A 15935-nucleotide genomic window follows, 5' to 3' on the forward strand; every position below is an offset into this window, starting at 1 on the left:
TTGTAAGAAAAGGCAAACAGGAACTGGGAGTCAGGGTGAACCGGGAAAGAAAAGAAAGCAGAGCACAAATCAACAACAGTAAAATGAGTTGCATCTGGTGGGATAGAAGCCAGAATCGTCTCTGGGTTAGGGACAACGGGAAAACCAGGTATGACAATGCGGTTAATGGCCTGAAGATCCTGAACAAACCACCACGATTTACCATCAGCTTTTTGAACTGGGAGGATAGGGGTGTTACAGGGGCTGGAGCAGGGGATAATAATGCCTTGTTCCCGCAGGGCGGTCATGACTGGAGCAATTCCAGCCTCTGCTTCGGGGTTTAAAGGGTATTGAGACAGGCGAGGCAGAGGTTTGGAGGAATCAACAATAATGCAGACGGGGTCAGTATTTAAACGGCCCACTTCAGACGGGTGGGTTGGCCACAGAGAAGATGGGACCTATGAAATTAGGTGTTCAAGGGATGGGACCAATGGGCAGCAGGGGACCGGAGTGGAAAGGGGAGTTTCAGACAGCAGGGAGGCTACAGAATCACTCAGAGAGGACTGGGGGATTTGTAAGTAGACACCATCAGGGGAACAGTAGATGGTACAGCCAAGTTTACATAACAGGTCCCGACCCAAAAGGTTCACCGGAGTGGAATCCGAGAGGAGGAATGCATGGTCCGTGGAAAGGGGACCAACCTGGACTGGTAGAGGTTTTGAAAGGAGATAAGGGGTTGGGACTCCCGTAATGCCCACAGCGGATATGGTTTTTTCGGAGCGGGGAACCTCAGGCAGGTCGGCAGTACGAACTGCAGAGAGCGAAGCTCCCGTATCAACAAGGAAAGGGAGAGAAAGATCATTAATAGTCAAAACACATTCACCCATGGGAGTGAGAGGTAGGAAAGGAGCTAAAATTTCCTGAGGTTCCCTGGTGTTCTGTCATTGCTGTGGGACAAAGTAAGTCTGGGGACTGTCGGGCTGTGCCGACAGGGGGTCTAGCTGGTTGCTTACAGAGCTATTAGGCTGGTGCGGACACTTGTTTTTCCAATGTGCGGGTTGTTTACAGTAATTACAAACACCCCCAAAACCCGAAAATCCAGTTCCACGGCCCCTTCCATGACCACATCCCCCTCCCCGGTACTGTTTACCTTGCCCTGAATAATGCTGTGTTTGCAGGGCCATTAACTTTTGGGAAGATGGTTCCTCCTTTCCCTTTAGAGTGCGATGGCAGTGTTCTGCCACTGATTGCAATTTATCCATGGTTTCAGTTTCCCACCCAACACTTATTCGCTTTAGCACACTGCCAATAGCAGGTAGGAGGCCATTAACAAACGCATGAGCCAGGGCGCCCTTCCCATTTTCACCTGGTTGCTGTATACCAGAATGTTGCAGAAAAACATCAGTCAGTCAGGTGTGATAGTCACCCGGACTTTCTCCCTGTCGCTGTTTACAGCAATGTATGGCTGTCCAGTTTGTTTTTGGAGTCCATACTTGAGGGATGGCCTCATGTAGGTTTTTAGCTCGGTCTTTACACTTTTTCCGGTATTCAGCAACAGGACCGGTGTCTGGTAAAGTTGAATGGCGCTCACTGATGGGCCGGTTGGCTGCTGTGAGCCATTTTTCATGCTCGCTAGGGGTTACAAGTAGCTTGCACAGCTGCAGGAGGTCTGTCTCAGAGGGTTCATAGGTGTCGCACACTAACAAGAATTCCTCTGCAAATGTGGTAGGATTTTCCAGGGGCTTTGGAAAGCTTTTTACAATTGAGAGGAGCTCTGTATGAGTTCAAGGTTTATAGCTCCAAGTGGGACCCTCTTGTTGGTCCCCAGTATGCAGGATTCGGAGGGGAGCCTGGATAGGTTAAGAGCCAGAGCGTAAGTGTTGGGCCCAATCAATGTCCAGGCTATCTTCATATGTATGGGGAAAAACAGAGGAGTCAGACAGACTGGAGGATTTTGGGGGAATGGGGGTTTTTTCTTTATGGGTCTGAGTGGTACCGGAGGAATGGGCCTGGGCGGTATTGGACGATCCGGACTGGTCTGAACTGGAGACCCCTGGGAGTTGTTGTGACCCCCTATTGATCCGATGCAAGGATGCCAGGCCTATTAATGCATCTTCCTCATCGTCATCCCCAGAATTTAACAAGGGGTTTTCTTCGTCCTTTCCCACAATGAGATGGGAGTATGAAGGGGGATGGGATCGATCCTGGTCTTCTTGGAGAACGGGATAAAGGGGAGCGCTCGGTCTGGCAGCGGGAGAGGAGGCTTCTAATAAAGCTTTTAACTTATCATTTGAATCTTTGAGAGAGGCAAGTTTTGATTCTGTCCACCTATGATTTGCCTCTTCCCACCACTGCATGAAACAATCAACCTCTCCTTTTGCCAATTTAGTTTTAGGTTGGCTGAGTTTGTCCTTTAAGACGTCTACTCGGTCTTTGTCCCAAGATCCTAACAGTGGCCACTGAATTTTGGGATTCTCCTGAGTTAGCCTAGACCATTTTTCCAGAAATTTACAGGAGTCCGGACCCGTTCTAAAATACATAAAATGAGCCGGTGTTCCTTTAGGGAACTGTCCCGACTTAGACGTCTGGTTATCCATACAGGAGGACTTTACACACCAATCACACAAGAAGGAAAGTCAGGTTTGTCAGAGCGATGCCCGGTGCAACACACAAAAGGGGCCCACAAGCTACTGCCTCAATTGCCCTTGCTTTCACACCAAGGGTTTTACCCAAGGCGCGGTGCGGCTGCGATTGTGCAGATTTCACTCACTCAGACCGTGGGGACATGAACCCTTTGGTCAGCCGATCCCTGGACGGAGACTGCGCCCAGACTCAAACACACCACAGGGAGGATGGATAGACACAGAGACAAGACAGTCCTCAGTCCGGACAAAACACAGAAATAATTACCTGACCAGATTCCTGATGTCAGATCCCAGGATCCCTACCAGAACAGAGTGGGAACCAACAGGTTTGATGGCGTAGACTTCACTGTGGTCATGCACCCTTCCGTTCTGGCGGAGGACCGCTCGGGCCAAATGCCCAGGTGCCGGCGTGTCACGGCCATCCTAAGAACAGTCAGGAGTCACACAGCCCCAGTGAAGACGGTTGCCATCTCGGTGGGACCTCCAAATTGTCAAAGTCAGATTCAAGACTCACAAAATTTGTCAGACCACTCTGTTTATTAGCAAAGCGCTTTGCCAGTGCACCCAGATATGTGAGACTTCTGCAAAAGTTCAAGCTAACTTATTTAAACAGATAAGGGAAAGCCAATTTAACATAAGAGACAAAAGGAAGCAGAAACTGCTGTGTGTATATACCAGACAACACCAATGAGGTAATAGATCATGCTAGCCACTTAGAACAAATCGCATATATTCCCCACGAAGAGCCAAGTTCTTTATGGAAGTGGCTAAGTAACCTTTTCAATTTCTCTGGCATAGGAAACTGGTTGTTTCAGGAAGCCCTAATTCTCCTGTTTGGAATCCTAATAATTTTTGTATGTTTTCAGTTACTTTCCTGTTGTATCCAAAATTGTGTCAGGCATGCTACACAGATAGCTGCCCCAAACCAGAGTGCTAATTTGATGATTTTAAATATCATTGATGAACAAAGAGATAAAGAACGATTGATATGTGGAACCCAGTAATTGTTGGTCATTGTGTAGCTTGACCAAAAGGAGGGATTGTGAAAGTAGAATGAATTATACTGAAATTATAATTCATTAAACAAATGCTGCTTGAAGGGTTTGTTGAAATATAGTTGTCAGGAAGAGAAACATTAAGGAGTGTGAGACAATGGGTCCTACTGAGCTAGGGTCCTAGCTCAGTAGGAGCTCTAAGTTAATTAGTTTGAGGACCCATTGTCTCACATGTTTCTCTTCCTGACAACTATATTTCAACAAACCCTTCAAACATCATTTCTTTAATGAATTATAATTTCAGTATAATTCATTCTACTTTCACATTGTCCACAACCTTTTCATGACTTTTACTAAAAATAATTGTGACAAAATCTTAACCTTACACATTAGCGTAGAGTTCAATTTTAGAGTAAATCTCAGGAAAAACTTCCTAACTGTAAGAATAGTAGGTCAATGAAACAGACTCTCTCAGCAGGGTTGTGGAAGCTTCTTCACTGGAGGTTTTCAAAAGGAGGCAGGATAGCCCTCTCTTGGATCGTTGAGACACAACAAATCCTGCATCTTGACTGGGTCACTAGATGACCCTTGCGATCCCTTCCAACCCTATGATTCACATTGTGCAGACTGATTTGATTTGTATTTCTATAGTCAGCATGTAAATCAGAACACTCATTTTCTGTAAACTTATGTATTTCTTTTCTTTAGCTTCTTAGATCAATTAAGGATGTTAATGAGCCTAAATTTTTGTCACATGATATACCTCTGTTCATGGGTATAACTAGTGATTTGTTTCCTGGTGTTAAGCTTCCTGAAGCAGATTACAATGTAAGTTCATTTGTAAGGTAACTTTTTTCACTAATACTCATGGCATTGCATCATTTGTAATTAATGCAGTATTCTATTTCTAATTGCAAAATGAGGCCCTGTGAAAGGAATTTGTACCAAGCAAAATTTACTTGGTTTTCTTTTGAACCCAAAACCAGCCTTGAGTCTCTCATCATTTGCAGATCTGTATTTGTCTTTGTAGTTTTGGCCCATTTATACCTTAGCCCCTAACAAATCCGAGGACCCCTCTTACCTTAAACAGCCTTTTTGGATGTATACCAGTATGAAAGCCACCCCACTTTCCCTGGATTTTAGCGTCTTTTGTGAGTAACTTGCTGGTCCCCTCCCTAGCCTTTGGGGTTTTCCAAGTTATTAGGCATGGTGAAACTTGCCATGATTACTTAATTCTTCCTGTTCTTCTACAGTGGAATGGTGAGGACAGAGACGGCCAGGCTGCCCTCTTCCTCTTTCAGGGACTGGGTGAGGTAGCTGGTCTCCCAATCCCCTTCCTTCCCACCAAAGGGGAAAAAAAATGCAGGTGGGAGTCAACCAGATGTCTGTTCCCAAAAGACTTCACACAAGTTCACTTTGAAGTTCTAAATTTTGTGGAAACCTGAAATTCCTAGTGAACCTGGAAGGTTGTACTGCTACAGATCCAACTTATTGTAGATTCATGAAATGCACATGCTTCTATTATGATAATGTAAACCATGTGGGATGTTTTAATACACGAGCACAAACTTGGCAGAAGGGGAAATACTTGTCTTCTATTACCTTCCATAATACAGTAATTGGAGTGGGTAGCGTGTAAGCAGAGGCAGATGTTCAGTAAAAAAGGTGAAGATTTTGTTTTCCTTACCCACAAAATACCTTCTGTGTGCAGTTACAGCACAGCATCATTAGCTCTTTTTGTAGGGAGTCTACAGTTTAAACAGTACAGCAGCACAGCTGCAGCACTTCAGTGTAGACATTTACTCCAGCGACGGGAGGGGTTTTCTTGTTGTTGTAAATCCACCTCCTCAAGAGTCGGAAGCTACTTCAACGGAAAATTCTTCCATCAACCAAGCACTGTTTACATGGCAACTTATTTCCCCTTAACTACGTCGCTCAGAGTGCGTGTGGATTTTTTGCACTCCTGAACAACATAGATGGGTCAATCTAATTTTCTAGTGCAGCCCTCAGTATTAGGCTCTGAGATAGAAAGGATTTCTTTGTACTGGATAAGCCATGTCACTGTTATATACAACATGAGACATATAAACATCACCAAAGGCCATCAATATCTCAATAGAGAATTTGAAAACTTAGCCTTATATTTGCCTAAAGTAACAATATTTAGTTTAAGTTACAGCATCTTAAATTCTGCACGTTAGTAAATAGTACTTTAGTCAGGGCATATCTACTTAGGAACTTTCAGGAAAGTTAAGATGAATGTTAAAATGTGAAGCTAAAACATTTTAGTTAAACCCCTGTGTGGACACTCTCATTCAGAAGTAACGTGGTCTTAGTTTTCTTTAGCCTAATCCCAGAGGAGTCAGTAATTAACTAATTTGATTCTGTTATCCACAAATGTAATAAAACATACTGAGAGTGGGGTGGAAGTTGTTCTAGGCAATAATCTGAATATGGAATGATGAATGATACAGGTTCCTTTTGTTCATGAAGAAAATTATATGGCTTTATAAAGGATTGTTGTAAACTATGTAATATGTAACCATGAAAATACCCTTTAAAAAAGACTGTTATGATACGAAAAGGTTTTATTTTGTTTTGATTTTAGGATTTTCTGGAATGTGCCAACGAATGCTGTGTTATAAATAATATCCAGCCTGTTAAAGTTTTCATTGAAAAAATGATACAGACCTATGAAATGATGATTGTTAGACATGGGTAAGATTACCAGTGCCTGTTTCACAAGTACTACAGGTTATAGTTATGTTTTTTGTAATAACCAATAAAGAATATTTATGTAAATAGACTAAGAAATTATTTCCACTTTTAAAAAAGACAGACAGTGATTATTTAAATCAAATATAGAAAATCCCAATGGTCACTGTATGCTGCAGAATTTTTATATTGGTACATTTGGATATCCTAATTTTTAATGCAAATTTGGTGCCCAAGAAAGTGGAATCTCTGAAACCAGACATATTTGATTCTGCAGTCCCAATGCTCCCTTTGAGATCGGTAGCAATTTTGCCTGTTTAATGTTTGCAGTTTGGGCCCATGTTGTGGAGAGGAGTTGCTGCTGTAAGAGGTTGCCTGTATTAAAATATTTGCCCACCAGATCTCTGCCATTTTCGTCTTTGCCTTTTTTTGAGCAGCAAGTATGTGGTCGTAATATTTGTACAGTACCTCAAGAAATAAAAACATATACTTAGCTCTAATGTATGGCTTTGCATATTCAAAACTCTTTGCAAACATTGACTAGTTAGTCCTCTAAAATACTCTGAAATGGGATGAAATTAACAAACTTATTTTGAGTTATGACTAAAGATTTTTGTTTTAGTGCAGGTTCCTCATCTATCTTTGTCTTTTATGATAATCTTTCCTAGACAGCAAAGAAAATTAGAGAATAAGTATAGCCCCAATTCTGCAAATAAATGCACTAGTGTGAATCCCTGCTGCTGCACTGAGTCCAGTTGGGTCTATTTATGTATTTTAATTGTGCGATCAAATATATGCAGTTGCATGAGCAAATCAAGTATTTGCATACACAAATTACCATTTAGACTCCTAACTGGTTATTTTGGACTTATAAAATACTTGATTGGTATGGGTAACTGTGGTAATAGCTCACACAATGCAAGCACATATATTTTTCTATTGACTTCCTAGAAACATGGTTCCTAACCATTGAATCAATGATGTAATACATTTCACACTATAATTTTTGCTACATACAGAGTCAGATCCACTTAAGCATGTGCTTAATATTAAGCACGAGTAGTTCCCATTGAGGCCAATTGGGATCAGTGCCATAAAGTATATATTTGATGAAGTTAAGATTTTTAATAATAATTTTCTTTTATCCATAGCTTTATGCTTGTTGGAGAGCCTTTTTCTGGGAAGACCAAAGTTCTACAGGTGTTGGCAGATGCACTAACCCTTATGAATGAACGTGGATATGGTGAAGAAGAAAAAGTAATTTTTAGAACTGTGAATCCAAAATCCATTACCATGGGTCAACTTTTTGGACAATTCGATATGGTATCTCATGAGGTATTGTGTTTTATATGATTGTTTTTAAAAATATTGTATAGCAATTGGCCATATTCCTCCATTGGTTATGCTTGTGCAAGCCCGATGGGTTTGATAGGTTTGCATGGGTACATCCATGCCTTCACTGCAAGGTGCTCTTATTTGGGTATTGCCCCTAACTCCCTTCTATCCAGAACACACAATTCCCTCAACTAAGTTGGTAGTGCTTTAAATCTGGGCTAGCTGGCCTGGCTAGGGGTATAGGCTAGAGCCTGGATACCGCTGTTGCTTACGCTGGTAATCCACCCACTCTGCAGTGAGGACTCAGTACTTTTCCCATGATTTCCCCAGTGTACTCAGAAAGACAGGCAGGTTCTCCCACAATTCATTAAGAAAGAATCATAGAGCAGCTCAGCTTACTGCAGCACAAAGAACCATGGGAGTTGCCCCCAGAAAACTGACCAGCATACACTGAGGGAGCATAGCAGTACTAGTGAGGACACAGTAACACGGGTATGGCTTTGCAGTGTGGCTGCTCACATTCAGGCTAGCCTGACTTGGGTGCTCAGACCCTGATCACTCGAGTTAACTGCTGTGAAGATATACCCTGAGAGCAGAATTTTTTTAAATTTATGAATAACTGGACCAAAGGCAAATATACATTGTTATGGCAAAAGGTGCTAATGGCTTGCATGTTAGGGGTCATTGATGTATAAATCCTCAGGATGAAACTCCCTACAAAAAGACAGGTTTCAGAGTAACAGCCGTGTTAGTCTGTATTCGCAAAAAGAAAAGGAGTCCTTGTGGCACCTTAGAGACTAACCAATTTATTTGAGCATGAGCTTTCGTGAGCTACAGCTCACTTAGCTCACGAAAGCTCATGCTCAAATAAATTGGTTAGTCTCTAAGGTGCCACAAGGACTCCTTTTCTTCTTCCTACAAAAAGAGCTAATGATGCTGTGCTGTAACCACACACAGAAGGTATTGTGTGGGTTAAAGTGCTCTTCTATGTATGGCAATAGAGGTGCTGAGGTTCCTGCAGAGCAGCTGCACTGAAGCAGGGTAGACCCCCAGGCTCATCTTTCAGGGCCATGTGGTCTCCATGTGCAGCCTTGGGCATAGTCTACACACAGTTTTTGTACTGCTTTAATGTTTTTGGTTAGGGGTATGATTTTTATTCCACTGTAGTTAACTCAGCACAGCCCCTAGTGTGGAAGCAGTTATACCAGTATAAAGTATACTTATACTCGTATAGCTTATTTCTATAGAAGTATGGGATTGAGCTACAGTGATATAAGGTCATTTATACAGAGGTAACTGCATCTACACTAGGGAGTTATACCAGTTTAACTATATCACTTTCTAAACCAATATAATGAAAGTAATACAAAAACTGTGTGGACAAACATCTGGTCTAGAGTTTTCCAATATGTAAAACTCAGAGGGTGACACAGGAAGAGGAGACTGTCTGTGAAGTAATGAAATTTGTATGAGGCCTTGGAGGAGGAGGGAGGTACAAGATAGCTGCTTTTTCATGGCCACACAGGAAGAAAAACAAGATGCAATGGATGTGGTTTAATTAGGCCACAACTTTATTCACTTAACATGTCTGGGAATACCAGGCAATAAATCATACAGTGCAGGTCATCGTTCATTCCTTAATCAGTTCTACCTGTTTGGAAGGGCTCCCATCAGCCCTCCCACTTACCAGCCTGGTCCCTGTCCATTGTTGGGACATTGCTGCCTTCCCCTCGTGAGAAGGCAAAGGGTTCTGGAAAAATGGGATGTTTTCTCCACTGTACCAGACATTAGGAGTCCCAACCCCTCTTTTCGCAGGATGCCTTCCCTAAATCTTCTTCCAACTCCTGTTTATCAGGGAATTGTATCCTTTTTGTAACAAGTACCTACACTGGACACCTGCCATAAAGAGGCACCAGCAATTAGTGTGGCTTCTTTTGGAGACTGGGAAGAGGTGCCTTATTTCAACTTTCTGCAAGAAGGAGTTGCCTGTGTGCTCTTCATTACCATCCCTTGTTTGAGGAAACAAGACTTGTGTATATTTTGTAAACAAATTACACTAAGACAGTACCAGATTTTTTTGTCACCAGTTTCTGTTCCAAATGGGAAACTGAGGCCATGTCTACACTTACCGGTAGATTAGCACTGCTGTGATAGATGCAGCAGTGTCGATTTAGTGGGTCTGGGGAAGACCCGCTAAGTCGATGGCAGAGCGCTCTCCTGTTGACTCCAGTATTCCAGCTCCCTGAGAAAAGTAAGGTAAGTCAGCGGGAGAGCATCTCCCGTCAACACAGCAGGGTGTAGACACTGTGGTAAGTCGACCTAAGCTATGTCAACTTCACTTACTTTATTCATGTAACTGAAGTAGTGTGTCTTAGGTCGACTTACTCTAGTACTGTAAACAAGCCTTGAGACTTGCAAAGCCCTGAATTCTGTTCTGTTCTGAATTCTTGGCAAAGGGTCAATAAAGTTTTTTAATAGTTTTTAACACTTCTTCATGTTTTTACTTTGTTCTTCTCTGTTTTGTTCATTAACATGAGCTAAATAGAGCCCTGATCCAGCAAAATACGTTAGCATGTAAGTACTCCCATTGACTTTAGATTTAGAATTTTTAAATATGCCTGTTTCCATTTTTTCCTGATCTAGTGGACAGATGGTATTGTTGCCAATACTTTCCGAGAATTTGCTTTAGCTGAGACACCTGAACGCAAATGGGTTGTTTTTGATGGTCCTATTGATACTCTGTGGATAGAAAGTATGAACACAGTGCTGGATGACAACAAAAAGGTAAAACATAGGCGTTATAAATGTCTAAAGAAAATGCTGTGCCACTTAAGAAACAAAATTCTGCATATAAAAGAAAACAGCACTTGTAGCTATACCTGCACCTGAGGTACAATGGAACCAGTTGAGTAGGCTTGTGATTAACTTGTGTTTTTATGAGAGAGAGAGATATGTCAGGAGAGTTGTTTGTGGGGGTTTTTCGGTTGGTTGGTTAGTTGTTTTATATCATAGAATAAGGTATTTAATTTGACCACATTTCCTAATCAAACGTATGTTCTAATCTTGTCACAAAAATGCAAAATTTATCAATGGGATTTAAAAGAAAAAGATACTAGAAGTTTAATGATATTTCTTCTCTGGAAAACCTTACAACCAAAATTTCAAAAATGGTCTCCAGTTGTGGGTGTCTATATTTTTGTATGCCCAACCTCAGACACACGGGGCCTGATTTTCAAAGTTGTACTCACAACTCCCACTGACTTCAGTTAGAGTTGTAGATGCACAGCACCTCTGGAAAAACAGCCCCTAGGTATCCCAAGTTAGGTACCCAAATCAGAGGTCACTTCGTGAGCCTATACTATTTTGGTGTGGTGTCTCATGGTATCTACACTAGGCTATCCTGTGCTATGTTCGTAGCACAGGCTGCAGCAGACGTCTGTCCGACCTTGTGCAAGTTAGACCCTTGCCATCCTTTCCTGTTCCCATCCAGTGCAGGAAGATACCAACTTTAAGTGGTGGGTAGACCTTGCAGGTGGCAGTGCTGGGAACTGTGGCTGGTGCTGGTGCTATAGTTGTGCTGAGTCTCAGGAACTGAACATTTTAATTTCTGTGAGCAGTCCAGAACCAGTGCCTAGACAACTTCACTGGTCATGAAAATAGTTGTCATGGGGTTTTCCTGGAAAAACTTGAAACTTTGCAGTTTGAAGCATGAGGTTCTCCTAGTTTGTTAAACATTTTCATTAATATTTTTGTTGTTGAAAAATAATTGTGTAAAACTTCAGTAGTTTTGTGAAGCTTATAGAAAGGGCAATGGGTCTGATTCACTTCTCACACCAGTGTAAATAAGAAGTAACTCCACTGAAGTCAATATATTAATTAGTGTAAAGCTGGTATAAGTGAGAAAAATCAGGTCCGATATTTGTCCTTTACCTGTGATTTCCTCTTCTAGCAGGGACTGAAAGATCATTTGAGTCCTGTAACACAGTTACAATTTCTATTTCCACAATTAATAGACAAATGAAGTGAGTGGCAAAAGTACAGAATTTGGCCCAAAGAGAATAGAAATTGGTTACTATTTCAAATGATTGTTGTATGGTGCGATGGGTAATGACATGTCTTTCCCATTTACTGTTGTTAGCTTCACTCATTTCGATATGGAGATCATCCAAAGATATAAACACATTAATTTACAAGTGAAAAAGATTGTTGTTACATAAGGTTTTGCTAATATTCATAACCATGGTTGTTAAATTAACTCTTCTTCATATTTAGCTTTGTTTGATGAGTGGGGAAATCATCCAAATGTCTGCTCAGATGAGTCTGATCTTTGAAACAATGGACCTTTCCCAGGCTTCAGTAAGTTTAGTAGTCAGTTAAAATGTAATCCATAATTGCACAATTATACAATATATAATGATGCGTGGACTTGGTCTTAAAAGTGAATTTACTATTCTTCTTTAGCCGGCTACAGTCAGTCGTTGTGGAATGATTTATTTGGAGCCATCACAGCTAGGCTGGATGCCGCTTGTAACCTCTTGGTTGAACAGCTTACCTGAACCCCTGAGACAAAAGGAACAGCAAGATCTACTGCAAGAACTTTTGAACTGGTTAATACCACCAGCCTTCAGATTTCGTAAACAACAGTGCAAGGTATTTTTTTGTTTTTATTTTCACCACAATAATTATGTTGATGTTTCCATTCCACTCTCTGTGTCCTGTGACAAAACACTCAGCGATGGTTGTGGCAGATTTTTGCATATGCAGCAGATGCACCTGATTTTGAGAGCGCAACTATTTTGCCCAACTTGGAAAACTTGACCAAGAATATTAGGTGAAATTTGTAGGTAAAAGATATTTAAAAGCTAACCAATATCATAATGAGTGAAAAGTAATCTCACCTGAAGTTTGAGGGGAGGGAAGAGGATTGTTTTATGTTAGGGGAAGCATTTTATGTAATGCTCACATGCCATACAATAAGTGGTGCTCCCCATGCTGCACCTATAGGATTACATACATTGTGTCTAATTTTTTAAAAGATGCATGATTGTCATAATTACAGATTAAGAGGGTAGCTTTTCAGGGACAAGACAAGGGAAAAGGGTTTTGAAACTAAAAGAAAAACACTTGCCCCTAAATCTTTTGTTTAGAGCCAAAATATAATTTAACTGTGTTTCCAAAAGATATACTAAGATTTGTGAGAAGTATTTGATACTGTGATATCAAGCATTTTCCATTCTTTGTGTCTTGTAGGAGCTGGTTCCCACAAGCAACAGCAATGCTGTAGTGTCTCTCACTCGACTTTTTGAAATGTTACTTTGTCAAACTGTTCAACAGGATCCTACCAACAAAAACATCCGCACATGGATTATGGTTGGTCTTTTACTGGATGTATTTTAAAAAGAAAAAAAAAACAATTAATTGGTAACAGGACTCTTGCAAAATTAATCTTTTCATCTTGGCTTTCCTGCAATAAGTGCATCACACCACATGAGCAAGCATACACATACATACACTTCGTGTATACACACACACACATTCTGCTAACTATTCAAGTTCACTTTAACTCGGTAGGTGAAAGAAGAGAGAGTTGAGAAACTGTTGCTACTTTTCTAAAACTTGGGAGATGCTCAAACACTACCATGATAAGGGATTTATAAGTACCTAGACAGATATATTTCAACCCTTTTCCTATCTGTTGTCAATTAATTTAAGAACATTTTGTTTTAACTCATTCATGTTTTAATTAGACCAAGCAGCTAGCTAAAGAATGATATTGTGGAAAGAATGATGTATATATTATAGCAATGCATTTGTCAGGTTGTGCAGAAGTTTCATGGTATGAGAAAAGCAATTTCTGAGGCATACATTAATCTTAAAATGTTCTTCAGAGATTGACATGAATAGAGAGCTCCAAAATGAATATCAGACTGAAATGATGTGTGGGATCTGCAGCTATTTACAAACTGCTTATGCTTTACTTACTTGTTTTATGGTCTTAGTGGAATCCATTCATGAAATTAATCTCTGGTGCAAGGAGCACCCCAAAGTCCTTATAGACTAAGCCCATATAAGGGCTCTGCTGGATGAGTAGCCATGCTGTGGAAGTAGCCTCAAGACTGGCCAATGCAGGGCTAGTTCAGAAGCTCACTGTGGAGTTGGTCTGTGAGTGGGCTGTGGGCAGGGTCATGGATCCACATGTATGTTGTGCCCCACGCAATTAACATGAAGGGTTGTGTCCGTTGTTCCTGTGGGACAGCACTGAGCCCTGGCCCTGGCTTGATAAAGGAGTACATTTCAAATCCCTGCACTTCACTTATGTAGAGTCTGAATACTCAAGCTTTATGTAGGGGGAGTGAATTTCACTCCTGGAGGCTATTTACAGCATCACATATTCATTTGAAGTCATCAGGGATTTGATATCATGTTTTATTTGTGCAGTAGGATGTAGTGAATTCTGTGTCGAAGAAGCTCTGTCTCTGCTTCTTTTCAAGGTCATATTCAGGTACTTAGATACTACAGTGATAAGTATGGTTGCTTCTCTGACCTTCTCCTCTAAAACAGACACATACCCCGTGCAAAAACAAAACTCCTAGTTCTAGTGTTTGCAATCAAAGAAACCCTCAATCCACATGGCTCAGTGCCTTGTGTGGTATCCTCAATTGTTTCCAGCTGTCTCACTACACAAAAGGGCTTAATTGCTTCTTCTGCTGAACCTGAAAGAAGGGGGCTTATCCTTAACTAGGTTTGTGATTGTCTTAGCTCAAAGACCCACATGATGGCTGCTGTGAGCACTTTTCAGCATAATAGTATTCCTTGTAATTTTATATGTTGATCATACCATACAGTAGTTATCATTTCTGAATGGTAATTGTTTGCCTCCTTGTACTCACAGGCTTGCTTTGCTTTCTCCATGGTTTGGTCCATTGGTGGAACTTGTGACAGTGACAGCCAAGTCCTTTTTGATATCTTTATGAGGGATATTCTAGCAGGAAAGTCTGAGGCTCATCCAGTGCCAACAGCTGTGGGTAAATGGGACTGTCCCTTTGATGAGAAAGGCTTGGTCTATGACTATATGTATGAGGTATGAGATTTACTGATTGCTCATTTTTAGAGTAGTTTAAATAGATCCTCAAAATCTAAGTGAGAGAAGAAAGCAGCTAGGTGGAAATGTTAGCTTCTTAGTATCCTTTGGGGGCAAGATTGACTGGCTTTAATGGGAACAGGATTGGGTCCTTAGTGCAGTAAATGAACAACTATTGGTTGACAAAAATTTATTTTATTTAATAATCAGTTTATTTATTCTTTTAAAAAGAATTAATGCACTGACTTTCTAAACAGAGCTTTTTAGTAAATGTCTACCCAGTCTACCTAAGGCGTGTCTAGACTGCTGCGGTTCAGTTCAGCTGCAGTTGAGGCCCTTGGAGATTTTGAGTTTCATATAGAGGGAAGCACATGCTTAAAATTTAAGCATGTTTATAAACCTGTTGTCTTCAATGGGACTATGCATATGCTTAAAGTTAAGCATGTGTAAGTATTTTCCTGGATAACACGGTCCTAGAGAGATAGGGGAAAGAAGGGGGTCTGAACATCCATTTCTAAAATGACCCTCCATTCCTTTTAATGTTTGCTCATCACTAGTGCAATGAGGAAAATAAATACATAAGCACCTGAAATACTTAATATTATATTAACTTGTAAAAGAATAAAGTGCTTAAGAAAACCTTTTGAATGTCAGTACTATATTTTCCACTGTAATTGAAATCTGTTTTTCTTCTTAGTTGAAAGGCAAAGGACGCTGGGTGCATTGGAATGAAGTCATTAAAAGCATTAAATATAGTGATGATAAAAATGTTAAGATTCAAGACCTCATAGTCCCAACAATGGATACAGTCAGATATACCTATTTGATGGATTTATGCGTTACCCATGGAAAGTAAGTACGTCTATTTCATGCAAAACGTTGAATGATTTCATTGTTGTTCATATAGAACCTTATCCAAAGACCACTGAAATCCATGGAGTCTTTCTATTGACTTTAATACTTCTGTATTAGGCCACCAGAATGTATCAATATTAAAATATACTGTTCTTGGCTCATTAGAAAATAAACAAAAACAGACTTTCAAGCATCTGATTACATTATTTCTATAAACTTTTTAGTTTTAAAGTCTTTGATTTATAATCCAGCATTCAGTATATCCATCCCACACTGTTCCACTGATATTGTTAGGATGGCTGCTGAGATTTGGTGCCTCCTTTCTTTTTC

At 40.6% G+C, this 15935-nt stretch overlaps 1 protein-coding gene across 1 annotated transcript in view; it reads left to right on the forward strand.

The window, feature by feature from the left end:
- The window catches only part of DNAH12 (dynein axonemal heavy chain 12), a 169013-nt gene that overhangs the window by 50199 nt on the left and 102879 nt on the right, over nucleotides 1–15935 (forward strand). Inside the window, exons 28-36 of the mRNA XM_077821355.1 lie at nucleotides 4328–4447; nucleotides 6228–6337; nucleotides 7486–7669; nucleotides 10313–10453; nucleotides 11942–12025; nucleotides 12131–12319; nucleotides 12920–13039; nucleotides 14562–14750; nucleotides 15448–15602. Of these exons, the coding sequence (XP_077677481.1) occupies nucleotides 4328–4447; nucleotides 6228–6337; nucleotides 7486–7669; nucleotides 10313–10453; nucleotides 11942–12025; nucleotides 12131–12319; nucleotides 12920–13039; nucleotides 14562–14750; nucleotides 15448–15602 (1292 nt within the window). The remainder of the gene's footprint in view (nucleotides 1–4327; nucleotides 4448–6227; nucleotides 6338–7485; nucleotides 7670–10312; nucleotides 10454–11941; nucleotides 12026–12130; nucleotides 12320–12919; nucleotides 13040–14561; nucleotides 14751–15447; nucleotides 15603–15935) is intronic.

This window comes from Eretmochelys imbricata, chromosome 7, assembly GCF_965152235.1.
Source record: "Eretmochelys imbricata isolate rEreImb1 chromosome 7, rEreImb1.hap1, whole genome shotgun sequence".
In the NCBI taxonomy this organism is placed as follows: Eukaryota; Metazoa; Chordata; order Testudines; family Cheloniidae; genus Eretmochelys; species Eretmochelys imbricata.